Raw genomic sequence first — 13,464 nt, forward strand, 5'->3', positions numbered from 1 at the left:
AAGGCATTATCAACTAAATCAGTGACTTGGCGAAGCGATTGCTGACCACAGGCGTGACCCAGTGATTCATCTCAGGATGTGGTGTATCTCTTCTTGTTCATTGTGCTGTGTCAAATAGCTCCGCTCTGTTCGCTGTCTCATCGGCTCACTCCTTATATATCTCTCTGTGGTTTTCTCTTCAGATCCCCAGGGTGTGTCACATAACTGCATTTCCCTATCTGCTCTCTGCCTGTGCTGTGGCCACTTTCAACTGTGCAGTCTTCACTCTTTTTTTTTCTCTCTCTCTTTTTTTTTTTAACTGTCTCACTCTGAATCGTCACTGTCGTGGTGCAAGATATAGAGTATTTGTAGAGTTTTCTGACTGTGCCAAAACATTTTTAGCTCAAAACAGAGTTCCAGCACACGCACACACGCACACACACACACACACAGTTTGTATTTAGTCTTGGTTGGGTTGATTAAACACGTGACACCAGCAGCTCTCCACACAGCAGAACACAAGGACTGTCATGTAATAGTTGCTGGTATTCTGCTCTTGCACTGTCTTGCTCATGTTTTCTAATAATTACATGCAATTAGATATCACTGTCTGAATGTAGAAACTGCAGCCTTCTGTTCCCAGTTGATACCCAAACATTTTCTTGAAACAACGTCTAATCTGATCAGATGCACTGCGTCCTCCTCTGTAATTCAGAAACGGGACGTAGAAGTCATCAGCTCTCGTTGCCTCGTTCGTGAACTGTGAGCTCTGACCTCGTCTATTCCTGCCTTTGCTTCTTTCAGGTGCAGATACAGAATAAGAAGATTGACTTGAGCCATGTGACCTCCAAGTGTGGCTCTCTAGACAACATCCATCATCGGCCAGGTAACCCACAGGGGGGGGGCATTGAGGGGTAACGCTGAGGGTGAGAGTGTGTAAGGGCTGGAAAAAGCAGATAACGCAGTCAGCTTGGACAGACCAGTAGCTCCCATTTATTTTCTATAAGAAGCAGTGAATCCTTGGCAAGAAGCAGAGTAGGCCAGAAGCCAGAGGCAGGCGAGTAGTGTGGGAAGCTCCTAAAGCACCTGACCTGCAACGAGTAGGAATTCACAGCTTGGCAACCGATCACACTTGAGATCCGTATGCTAGCATGACATCCTACTCAAGGACCCTGTTTGCATCTAGCGTTAACACGTGATCTGTATCTCAGTATATCTGTTTGAGAAAAAAAATCCAGCTCAGTGCAAGTTACTGTAAATGTGATTCTGCACCACAGTCTTAACCCTGTAAAGCCTGAACCATGAAATAATTGTCAGAAAATTCTAACATTTTGAAATTGGACCCTTTATTGGACCTTCTGTCAAAAAATTTACACAAATGTTCAAATATATATATATATTTTTTTTGAATAGGAGATTTGCATAGAAAATTACCTTACATAATTTGATACACACATTTTCAACACGGTTCTACTATAAAATAAGTTATGAAATATTAAGTAGTTTTACTTTGCATCAATGCAGTAACTATTCCTATTGAAGTTTCAGTAAAAATCTTTACGTTTTTCTTACGTTATCTTTTTCAAAATTGGCAATAATATCCATGAGAAAACACATTTGGGTCAGTGACTGACAGCAGCCATATTGAATGTCCCAAGTGAAGGCCTGCTGGTGCATAAATAACTGCACCCTGGTGGTTTGTTTGATCATTGCATGTATCTGATTGTATACATTAGGTTTTTCAGGAAAAAAATCACAGTGGGGATCATGTAGAGGTCTGAAAAACTCATGTATTTTCATGTATCAGATTTGATACAAATGGCGAGTTGACAGGTCACCCAAACCCACCTCCTCCTGCTGGTGTCAGGTTCACAGCAAAGCAGATTATTCTCCCCTCTTATAAAGAGATTTGAAATTAAATTCACTTGCTTTTTTTTTTTAGATCTGATTGCAGTGCAGTCTATCCATACCAGGTGTAAATGCATGTTCATGTCCATTCTGATGTCATTAACTGATAATATAACCAGGTACAGATGGCAGTTTACAGTAATACCAAGTATAAATGGGGCCAAGGACTCCCACAGGTGCTCGCTCTAACGCTGGTACATGTCAGACACAGAGCGTGAAGGCAAGGCATGAAATTGGCTTGACAATTAAGGTGTAATTTGATCCAATGTAACTAATAAATGTAATTTGCAGTTTATATTTAACTGCCGAAGGAGCACACCACCAGTCGAATGAAGCTCCAGTCCATAACAGTGGTGGAAGTGTCAATAAACTGAATTTGGATTGACAGCTCCATGGATCTGTCCACAGGTGGCCGAATGTGGGAGGTGTTGTGGTTTCAGGCTGTCAACAGGATTGGATCTAACCTGGAATATGTTTTGTTTTTTTGATTTTTTCATTCAAATCACTGACTGTGAAAGAACAAAAAATCATGCGTGTTAACAATGACTTGCTTCAGTTAGATCTTTATCAGGCAGGGAAGGACTGTCCAAGTGTCCAAGACTTTCTTAGAATTAGAATTAGAATCCTTTATTGTCACTGTCAACATTGTCACCAACATTTACTGTGAAAATACTGTACGTTTTAGCAGCTCCACATGGCAGTAGTACAGTAAAAAAATAAATAAAAACAATATATATATAAGAAATACAGTAGAACAGTAAACAGTATAAAAACAAGTCTCCATAAATATGGAGATGTGCATTGAAGTGCAAAAGAGTAAGTGGGCTCATAGTGCTCGTAGTACTCTGAAGGAGTAAGCCAAAAGAGAAAATACAGTTCATAGTCAGGTTAATGGCATTGGTTTTGGGAAGTCAATGTTAAAACTTTAGTTTTTGGAGCCTCGATCATCTCAACTGAAATTCTTCAGGTTGTGACAAGAACCTTCGCTACATATCTGCCAAAACCTTTGTAAATGTAACCAAGTCTCCGTGATCAGACGACTGCAGGTTATTGATAAAATATGTACATTCTATTCAGATAAACCCATTGTGTTGACACACTGAAGGGCTGTTTTTATTACAGTGCTGAAGAGATTTCAGATAGTGATTGCTAGAAAGCCTACAGTATGTGCATCTCAAGCAGGTTTCGAGCACTGTTTTGCGGTGAGGTTCTAAAAGCCTTCTCCCCTCCCACTTGTTTTTTTTGTGGTCATTGCATCAGATCCTGCAGCACCATCTGCTGGCCACTCAGTATCCCAGTCTTTTTTCTTTTTTTTTTAAATCATTTATTGTGGGTTCACTGGAAACACAGGATCTTTCAGCACAACGTTGCACATTTATTTTCTTCATGAAACCAGGGTGTGAACAAGAAAACTGTCCAGTCACACAAACTGGTCCTATTACCTTTAGTCAGTTGCTGACAGGCTGTAAAACCAAATCAATATTTTCCTGTATAGCGTTTACACTTCCTCTGCTTCTTCCCAGGGGGCGGTAACGTGCGTATAGAAAGTGTGAAGTTGGACTTCAAAGACAAGGCCCAAGCCAAGGTGGGTTCCCTGGATAATACTCACCCCATTCCTGGTGGAGGTCGCGTAATGGTAAGTGTCAGCTCCATGCCCTCAATCCATGATTTAAAGGAAAACATAGTTTTTGAGAGATTGTCTTACTAGTCAACATAGCTTTATGAATACCTGTAGGTAAATATTAGGTACAGTATAGCCTACTAAATAATATTTTCTCTATAAGTCACAGTGTGTAGACTTTTTAGTTGTCCTTATTTTTCAAATTACCTATTACCTAATGTAGTGAGAGGTCACCATCATCCATGAATATTTCTGTCCATCTAAAGTTAAATGGCACAGACAGAGTCTTAGCCAGGGAAGTTAAATATGTAAATAAAAAAATGTCTTACAGATACTCGATAAAAAACACAATAGTTTACATTTACCTTACAGTACCCTTAACCCCTACAGTATCCAAATAGTTTAAACCTTTCCTTAACCCCACCCACCAACACACACACACACACACACACACACACACACACACACACACACACACACACACACACACACACACGTGTATGTATATATGTGTGTTAAATGTTTCCAATAGGCCAATCTTTCAAAAACTTGTTTTCCTTTATCTGCCTTTGAGGGTATCGGGAAAGGTAGGTGGTAGGTTTATAGTGTAAACTTCTATCATTACATAATGTAGAAGTAAATGTGGTTAATTTTTTGCAGTTGTTCTCATGTTGACTCACAAAGAAACATAAATATTTTTTTGACACGACATAAAAATGATGTCTGACTTCCTCCCCATATACTTCTCCTGTCACACCACCTGCACTCAATAGATTGAGAGCCACAGGCTGATGTTTCGCGACCAAGCCAAGGCCCGCGCGGACCAGGGAGCCGATATCGTCGTCCAGTCGCCAGGCCTCTCCGGCTCGGTGTCTCCTCAACGCCACCGAGACAGCCACCTCTCATCCTCCGGCAGCCTGAACATGCTGGAGTCGCCGCAGTTAGCCACCCTGGCTGAGGATGTCACTGCGGCTCTGGCCAAGCAGGGTTTGTGAACACTGGATTTATAGGTTCATGCTCTGCACCACAGACGTCCTCAGCCTGATTCCCTCAAACTTTTCTGCCCACTCCTGCCACCCTGAGGCCAACTACAGCTCAACCAGAGCCTCTGAACATCTCCACTTCAAGATCCATCTCTCCACTCTAAGTAGGGACTCACATTAGGAGCTACGGTACTTTGGTCCTTTTTATTTTGAACCCGAATATGTGATTCATTTTCTTGGCCTCTTCTCTTTCAATTATGTTGCATAGAATAGTTCAGTCCGAGCACTGGTCATAGATAAGGTTAAGTCTGTAAGGACCAGGTATTGGCTTGACTGGCCCTGGATCAGTGTTTTGAAGCAGCTATCGCCTTTTTCTACATAAAATAAGAAGTAATGTGACCAGCACACCATGCAGCACGTGTTGTTCTTGCTCAGTAAATGTGCATGGACGCCAACCCACCTAACAAACCAAGCATCCTTAACGCAAGTCATTCTTGTCATCAAATATATAATATGATATCTTTAACAAATATATATAGAAACATGTATAAAAATACAAGTTCTTTGCCATCTAAATGTCCTCAAAACATTTTAACAGGAAGTGACAATATGGCTATAAAATATACCTGTAAAATTGCATTATTGCAAGAACTAGGTCTATGTTATGACGAGCATGTATTGATTCAAATATAAAAAGAGGCTATTTTGTAATTTAAAAAAAGGATTTTAGTAAGTTATTTCCTCAATTATTGGATAAAGATTATAAACAAGTTCATGTTTTGTAGTTATTAGTTGTTTACAGTGTAATGCTTGGTGACAGTGTCAGACAGCTGATTTGGTGTTGCTAAGGAATGCATCTTAGTCCTGTTGACGGGCATCACACACTTGTACCTGCTCAGTAGTTCAATATAGAAGCCTGTTTATACTTCAGAACAATATTAAACACTGGAGTTCGTTCCACAAACGTCCATCCGAAAAGCAAACAGCTAAAAGTATATTGTCTTTTCAGCTTACATGATTGAACAGTACAGAGGTTTCTCTGCTAACAGACGGGTGTTGCGCTCGTCGGGACTGTCTGCCGTCTGCGCCGCAAGAGGACATGCTACAGTTTGGCAATCTGAGATTTAGCAGAGGAGCAGCTACTTTGAAATGTCTGTATGTGTGTGTGTGTGTTTGGTGCAGAGCCCACGTTGTTTTGCCATGGATGCTACCGTATCTGGATGTTATGTTGCAATATGTGGGAGAAGAAAGTGAGAAAAGATAAAAAAAAATCTTTTTTCTTTTTTTTTTTGAGAAAAATCCATTAAAAAGACACTTGATGAAGAAAAATAAAACGACCGAGGGGACTCGGTCAACTCCTGTTAGATCTGTTAGGACAGTGTTTGGTCGATCTAGTTTCTTTTTCAGACACCATGTGTGGTATATCTTGCCTCCTGCCTAATTACTGCCCTCACCTGCGACTGTTTGTTTGCTTCTGTGTTTTTTCTGCATCCCCCATCTCTGTGTGCCCCCCTCCCCTCCCCGCCTCCACCCTACAGCAACTGTAAATGTATTTAAAAGGTCAAGTAGATGTACGCAGTTTTTCTCTTGTTGATATGACACCAATTACAATAATTAATGACAATAAAAGGGACAAAAACTGATGCTGGAGCACTTGTCTTTTTTTTTTAGATGAGACATATAGTTACAACAGGAATTTAACAATCTTTTCATTTTAGAGAGAATTTAGCGAATGCACAAAAAGTGGAAACATTTGCCCTGGAGGTTACAAAAGTCACCTCCAACCACCATGTGATTTCACCCATACAAAAACCAAGCGTACTAATGACGAGTTGCATGTCAAGCTAATTGGCTGCCAGCTGTAGCTTCATATTTAATTTAGACAGAGTCGTATCAGTCTCATTAACTCGACAACAAATGAGCTTATTTTTCAAAATGTCAAGCTTTGCCTTTAACATGCAATCATGCAAATGAGTTGCATCGAATAAACAGAGTCAGCGATTCGGGAATAAAATGGGAGTTTGTGAAAATTTTATTGTGAAATTGCAGAGGATACAATAAGTTAAGACTTAGGGATGGGTTGGGTGAGGATGTGGATTCGTTTTGATGGCCAGTCCTGGGCCAAACCAGTCACTTCACTGGCAGATAGAGAGCCAGCCAGACAGTAAAGTGACAAGAGGAGGGGATCATGATTATCCCACCCTCCCCTCCATCACTGTTCCACTGTGAACACCAGTGACGATGAGAAAAAAAACCTAATGAGACTGGAGGGACTAGGGTGAAGATGAGGAAAGAAATATCTCGTGGGGAAACCAGGATGGCTTCCTGAACAGCAGGAGGAGGAGGAGAGAAAAAAGCACCAGTTGGACAAAAAAAAGGTTTAGAATAAAACAAAGGAAGGTTTCAGGAAATGACATCTCATAGTCCTTTGTTCCCCCTGCTTCCTCAGGAAACAGTGAGTGGATGTCGTGACACCATGGGGTCTGCACTTATACGATGGTCACCACCGCAGTGGCAGGGTCCTTACACAGACATGATGTGCTTGACAAAGGCTGTGGGTGAAGACCAGGGCAGCACACACAGAGGACAGAGGACAGAACAGAGGAAATGAGTGAGTGCGGAGTGGAAAAATAAATCACAATGAAATAAGAGACAATATTTGTTCAACATGAAAGTTCAAATGTAGAGATATAAGCAACATGAAACATCTGAGATATGGACTTCAACACAATAGAATATCTTTGCCTCAGTTCATGCATTATAAAACATAATAGTGTGTATTCACTTCCTTAGCAAAACTGTGGAAAGTTAACACACAGTAAAGACACTTCACTCTCTGCGTAGCATGATTATAAATATCCCCACTTTTAGACCCTATTATGAACCAAGCTACAATAATGCTCAATCCTACATTTCCCATAATGCAGCTGGATAGCACATTTTCTTCTGATGACATAATCAAACTGCTTTCACAGGCTGAGGTGTACTCTCCTAATAAATGGTTTCAAGTATACAATGGTTGCAGTGCCCCTTTAAAATGATATAAAAACACTAATATACACAAATTAAAAATATCTTTTTCATCATAATATTGTAACTTACCCTCGTAGTTGATACCGCCATTCTCATCCTCCTGTCCTGTCATAAGAGCATCAATCTCAGCCTCAGTCATCTTCTCTCCTGTAGGGGGAGGCAGAGGACAACCAGTATTAATGACACACAGTGATACACACACACACACACACCAAGCACGAAGCCTGACTCACCCAGTGTTGACAGGACAATACGCAGCTCAGCACCCATCACTGTGCCGTTGCCCTCCTTGTCGAAGACGCGCAGACCCTCAACGTAGTCCTCGAATCCTGCCTTGTTTGGGCTGTTGATGATGGTCTGGAGCATGGGCAGGAAGCCCTCGAACTCTACTCTCTTGGCGGCCATGTCTGCATGGAGGGAAACAGAACGGTTAGTTGCATCCAGAGGTAAATAAGTCGGTCAGGTCAGAGTCAATAGGCAGCACATGGACAAAATCCTCATCAGTGCATCTCACCAGTACATTTTCGCCTCTACACTACAGGTTATACTATCATACACATATTTGGACCAGTGCATGTTTTATTTACTTTTTGCTTTACTTATACTGTATGATCTATTCTGATCTTATATTTGACAATTATGTAATGTGCAGCAATGGCTCTGTCGTCAGCGATAATGGTCATGGTGCCAGAGATTTATGTCTGATCACAACAGCTTTTTAATCTTTTTTTTTTCTTTTTCTTAAGTATCTTTTTTGGCTTTTTGCCTTTATTTGATAGTACCCAGTAGAGATAGACAGGAAACGGGGAGGCAGAGAGAGGGGGAATGACATGCAGGAAAGGGCTGCCCGACGCGGGATTCGAACCGGGGCCACCTGCGGTGAGGACTGTAGCCTCTACCCACTGCGCCACGCACCGCCCAGCTTTTTAATCATTTTTATCAAACAAATGAAGGAACCTAACAAAACATACAGTATAAAGATCAAACCCAGACTAAATGTTGAATAACCTCTACAGGCTACCAATTTCAAATCTGCTGCATGTCTGACCACATTAACTGTCTCAGTAGGAAGTGGACAAGTGAGACATTTTGCACATCCAACAACATCCAGCTGAGATGTTTCACATTACACAGAGCACAGTGTAGCGCTACACAGCAGTGACAATTTCAACCACTAGCTGTCAGTACATACTGGATTTTCACTCTGTATCGAGCCTAAAGATGGTGGAGATTTGGGCTCATTTCAGACATATTTTTGTTTTCTGTGTTCTTTCAATGATATTTTTTCAGGTGATCTGACTAAACATGTCAGATTTCAGCCATAAAAAGCAACTACTGATTAATTCTTCCTCCATATATTTCATCAAAATGTACAAGAGGGGCATTTTATGTACTGTACCAAAAAACAGTGACTACACCATGAACATCAGTGATAAATGACAGGGCCATACATCACTAGTTACTACACACTCTATGTATGTACTACTAAGCATAACATTTCTGACAAATCAGTTATATGTAAAATAGCTACAGTATAACAGTGTTTTAAAGTACACTGCAGATCATGGGGATTTCAATCAAAATATCACCAAAAATAATCCTATTATGTAAAGACTACGACTAAATGTAGTAGTGTAGGTTCAAATCCAGTTTGCTGTAGCATTTCAGTGCAAGTACATTAGAAAATAAAATAAATATTTGCACTTTATGGAATTACTCAGTATCAGTTCATCAAATTTAAATCTATTGAATTGTCTTTAACACCCAAAAGCTTTAGCACAAGCACACCACCACACAAACTCTGAACTAATCAAATTACATATATAGAAGAGTTCTCTTACCCTCAGCAGAGGGGGATCCCAGCAGCTTGGCCACATCCTTGTTGGTGGGGTTCTGTCCCAGAGCGCGCATGATGTCAGCGATCTGGTTGTAAGCCACCTTGCTGTCACCCACCCTGTCGAACAGACCGAAGGCCTCCTTGTAGTCTGTGGATCAGGAGGAAGACAGAGTGTCATCACTCGATTGTTCTTGTCACTTCTATCAGGTGATTTGTGTTTGTGTGTGTCAGAGGTGCTCAACCGTGAGTTCACATTGACAGAACGTCACCTTGTGAACACTTTACCTTCCACAGTGTATTTGTATTATATTCCTTGTGGGATTTTGTATGTTATTTATTGTGGTGATTCCTATGGAAAGTCATACTTATTGCACACTGGTAGGCCTACTTAAAACATACTCATTCAGAGTAAAGTTTTTTTTTTTTTTTTTCCTGGAATTAAAATTATATTTGTGTTTTTAGAATACATTTTATTTCATTTTTGTAACTAAGGTACTGCACCAAAATTCATTTTGACCAAATGTGAGTCTAGAAGTTTCACTTTAAAGGGATAGTTCAACATTTTGACAAATTGGCCCATTGCCATAATCCCTATAGTTTTAGTAGTGGTTTGTTACCTTTAATTGTCGGTGCAAGTTATTTTTAGAAAGGCGGAGCAGGGCCGCGAGCTGCTCAGAGCTACGCTACGGAGGCTAATGGGATTTCTTGGTTTCCCTCATCAAACTCATCAGATACACAATCCAACAACTCCAAAACGCTCTTGTGGACAAGTTGTGACCTGCACATTCACCACGCTATGAGATAATAACGGAACGTTACGAGACAGAGTTGTTTTAGAGGCAAATGCAGAGACCACTTGCCAAAAAACTGTCACCAACGGGAACGCGCATCAGCAGTTTTGAACCTTCTGCTATAGGGATTATGGCAATGGGCCAATTTGCCAAAATGTTGAACTATCCCTTTAATTGAAAGAACTTAGCATTAGCTTTATTTGCATGTGTGTTTGTATGTTTTATATCTTATGGATATCCATGTATTTTACATTCATGTAGAGTCACATAATATTAATGTGATTTTAAATGTCAAGGTTCATTGAAATAATCTGTGGGAGTCAGTAGATGAAACCTCATGTTAAAAATGGTCTAAGCAGACAATGGCCGCATTTTCCAGATGCAATTTGATTCAAACTAATAAACCAAACAGTTTTGATTTATACGAGACGCCTGTGCATTTTCTCTAGGATGCGTAAAATGTTTGTTTTTCCACATTTGCAGTCAGCTGTTTGCATAATAACTGTGTCTTTGGTATTTCTTCCAGCAGGTGGAGGAAGCTGCTCTACAAACTGACGAGGTAGTCTTGTCCGAAACCTTTCTATATGTTGTGGTGTCACAGGCTGGACAGACTGACTCCTGCCAAGCTCCATCAACCTTCATACTATTTCTATCTCAGCCATCTCCTTCTCCCTCTCCCTCTCTCTCCCCCCTCTCTCCCTGTCTCTCTCAGCAGGGTTGCGGGCTCTTTTAAAAGACCACCTTGGAATTGATAAACATAGCTGAGAATATGAGCCCCCTCCTTTTAAAGGCAAGGCCTTCTGTGGCTGAGCCGAGGAAAAGAAGGGAATGCTGACTGCAGCGTAACACGTAGGCGTCCAGACAACAGCTCTGCTCCGGTGGCGTCTAGTTCCAAAGGGCCAATAGCACACAGGTGTTTCTCGATATCAAACTCTTATCATTTCATTTTCCTTCTAGTCTATCCCTCTATGAAACAATAAATGAGCTCCTTCTTAATATCATTATAATTATTTTAAGCTGTTCTTGGCATAATGCTTTAGCACTGATCTAGCGAAAGAGAGTTTAATGTTACCAGTAAAGTGCCAACAAACAGTCTTAATAAGAGCAGTTGGTAATAGGGGTTGGTGAAACTGATTTGTGATGCTCTGCCCACCAGTCATCAGTGATTTTAATATCCTCACTGATCCTTCTCCTCTATGTTTTTAGATGAAACAAGCTAATCTACTATGTTTGTTTCAGCTGCTCTGGTTTAAAGTGACAATCAGGCACAATCAGCTGCTGCTTGTTTTGAAAGAAAGTCTGCACATATTCAGATCCACTTGCGAAATGTTGCATGACCAAATAACCTGATTTTCTGTTTATATTAATATCAGCTATGCATAACAGTCAAGAAATATGTTTGTATGTATTTGTTAGAAATATCACCATATTCTTTTTTCACTATAATCTCAAACGTTTACTTGTTTGTGGTGTGTGTGGATGTTTGAATGGGTTCCTAGCTTCACACATCCATTATCACATTTCACAAGCCATCTGATATTCTCGAGGAATGTCAAAACACAAATGACAGGGGTGACCATCTGTCATGAGCCTTTTAAAACCCCGCACCAAGTATGTTGCAGGTTTGCATTATCAATCTTTATGAGAAGGCCACACAATTTTCTTCACAGCTTTACTATCAAACTACTTTGAACCTTCTTAGTTTCTCTCATGCTGATTTATTATAAGATGCCTTTTCTTATTTTCCAGGACTGTGGGCTGAGACATCCTCAAGAGGAAGATGAGCTGATGAATGTCATATGATTTCAAAGGTAAAATGAGAATGACTTACCTTCAACCTGGTCTGGGCTGAACTCGATCTACAAGCAAACAAACACAAGGCAGCCATGTTTAGTATAAAACAAATGCAACAAAGTCACAGTGATTGTGCACATTCCATTTAATCTAGTCTAATCAATCAGGTCTAAACTAGGATTAAATTTGTCTCTTTGCCAAAATTAGCTTCACATGGTGGCATCTGATCTGAGGAGGTCCATCTTTAGCTACATTAACATGTCCACATTTGGTGTCACCCTGCATTGCAATTACCCATCAGTCACCTCTCTTTTAGTCCAATCCAGAGGGGTGGGGGGCGTGGTCTGAACCTTGGTGAGCTATCCATGGTTCTAGTCGTTCTCTGACTGTGGTCCTTGGAGCCTGTAGCTGCTCTGACTGTCTCACTATTAACTGTGTATCCACTCACAGATATTTGTAGTAATGTGTCCAATAAATGTAAAGATTGATGTCCAGTGAAGGAAAAAGGCCCATAATAAAAGGACATTTTGACCTCTTTATTTCCCATCATTGTCTCTTTTATAGGATAGGATGCTTGGATCCTTGTTCTATTCCATAACTTGACTCCTATAATCAGATAAGTAACATCAGTCCCCTGCTCCTCTCTCTCCTCCCAAATGTTTGAAATAAGATAAAAGCATTACTTTGCCTAAACAACCTCTTTTCTTTCTAACAACTGCAGTGTAGGTCTAGTTCTACCATGCAACAAGTCAAATCTCAGCTCCTTCTGAGCAGCCATTCATCCTATCTCCATCCCTTGCTTCCAAGGCCAGATCATGCTCTCTCACTCTCATTGTACCTTGACTGCGGACAGATCGACGGCGGCGGGAGCTGCGGGAACGGGGGCGGGCTCGGGTGCAGGTGCAGGTGCTGGTGCGGGCTCGGCCTTCTTGGCGGGAGCCTTAGCGTCCTTCTTGGGTGCCATTTCAGCAGGTAGTAAAAGTTACTGTGTTCCTGATGCACAGACAATTCCCGGTTCGGGTGACAACACAAGGAGTGTAGCACAGAGTGGAGGGGACTCGAAGCAAGAAATCACCGTTTGGGCGTATATATATGAGGCTATTTTCCTCTTGACCCCCGTCAACGCTGTCCCCGGGTAAGGATTGGATAGCTGATGGGAGGGGTGTGTGTGTGTGTGTGTGTGTGTGTATGTGTCTTGACTGTGTGTGTCGGAGGCGGGAGGGGGTGTCCTCTCTAAACATGGAGTATAGGGCTGCGGGCCAGAAAGTGTTTATTTATGCCTTATATCGATAATCAAAAACGAAAACACTGGAAACGGTGTGAAAGGTTACATAACTCTGGGGCCTTGCGATTTCCTCTTCACATCACAAGTGAACAGTTCCACTATTGCGCAGCTCTGCGCACCATTACGCACTACCAGGACGCATCCCCGTCTATTTGAGGATGATTAACGGCTGTAACATTTGAAGACGTTAAAAAAAAAAGGACAAGAAACCTTTAGACTGTTTTTACTGTTTG

General features: G+C 41.1%; 2 protein-coding genes across 2 annotated transcripts in view; one reads left to right on the forward strand and one right to left on the reverse strand.

Annotated features, from left to right (window-relative positions):
• The window catches only part of map2 (microtubule-associated protein 2), a gene marked incomplete at both ends in the record, with an annotated part of 40,637 nt that extends 36,134 nt beyond the window's left edge, over positions 1 to 4,503 (forward strand). The window contains 3 exons of the mRNA XM_083997233.1: positions 784 to 865; positions 3,411 to 3,523; positions 4,282 to 4,503. Coding sequence (XP_083853359.1) covers positions 784 to 865; positions 3,411 to 3,523; positions 4,282 to 4,503 — 417 coding nt within the window. The remainder of the gene's footprint in view (positions 1 to 783; positions 866 to 3,410; positions 3,524 to 4,281) is intronic.
• Positions 4,504 to 6,500: 1,997 nt separating this feature from the next.
• Positions 6,501 to 13,059, reverse strand: myl1 (myosin, light chain 1, alkali; skeletal, fast). Its single transcript, XM_083996625.1, has 6 exons — positions 12,785 to 13,059; positions 11,984 to 12,011; positions 9,366 to 9,509; positions 7,758 to 7,931; positions 7,594 to 7,671; positions 6,501 to 7,043 (listed from the first exon to the last, which is right to left on the reverse strand). The coding sequence occupies exons 1-6, from the start codon at positions 12,908 to 12,910 to the stop codon at positions 7,015 to 7,017; spliced, it is 579 nt and encodes a 192-aa protein (XP_083852751.1). The 5' UTR covers positions 12,911 to 13,059; the 3' UTR covers positions 6,501 to 7,014.
• Between the last annotated feature and the right edge of the window lie 405 nt (positions 13,060 to 13,464).

The sequence above is a fragment of the Trachurus trachurus genome, assembly GCF_905171665.1.
Source record: "Trachurus trachurus genome assembly, chromosome: 21".
NCBI classification, from domain to species: Eukaryota; Metazoa; Chordata; class Actinopteri; order Carangiformes; family Carangidae; genus Trachurus; species Trachurus trachurus.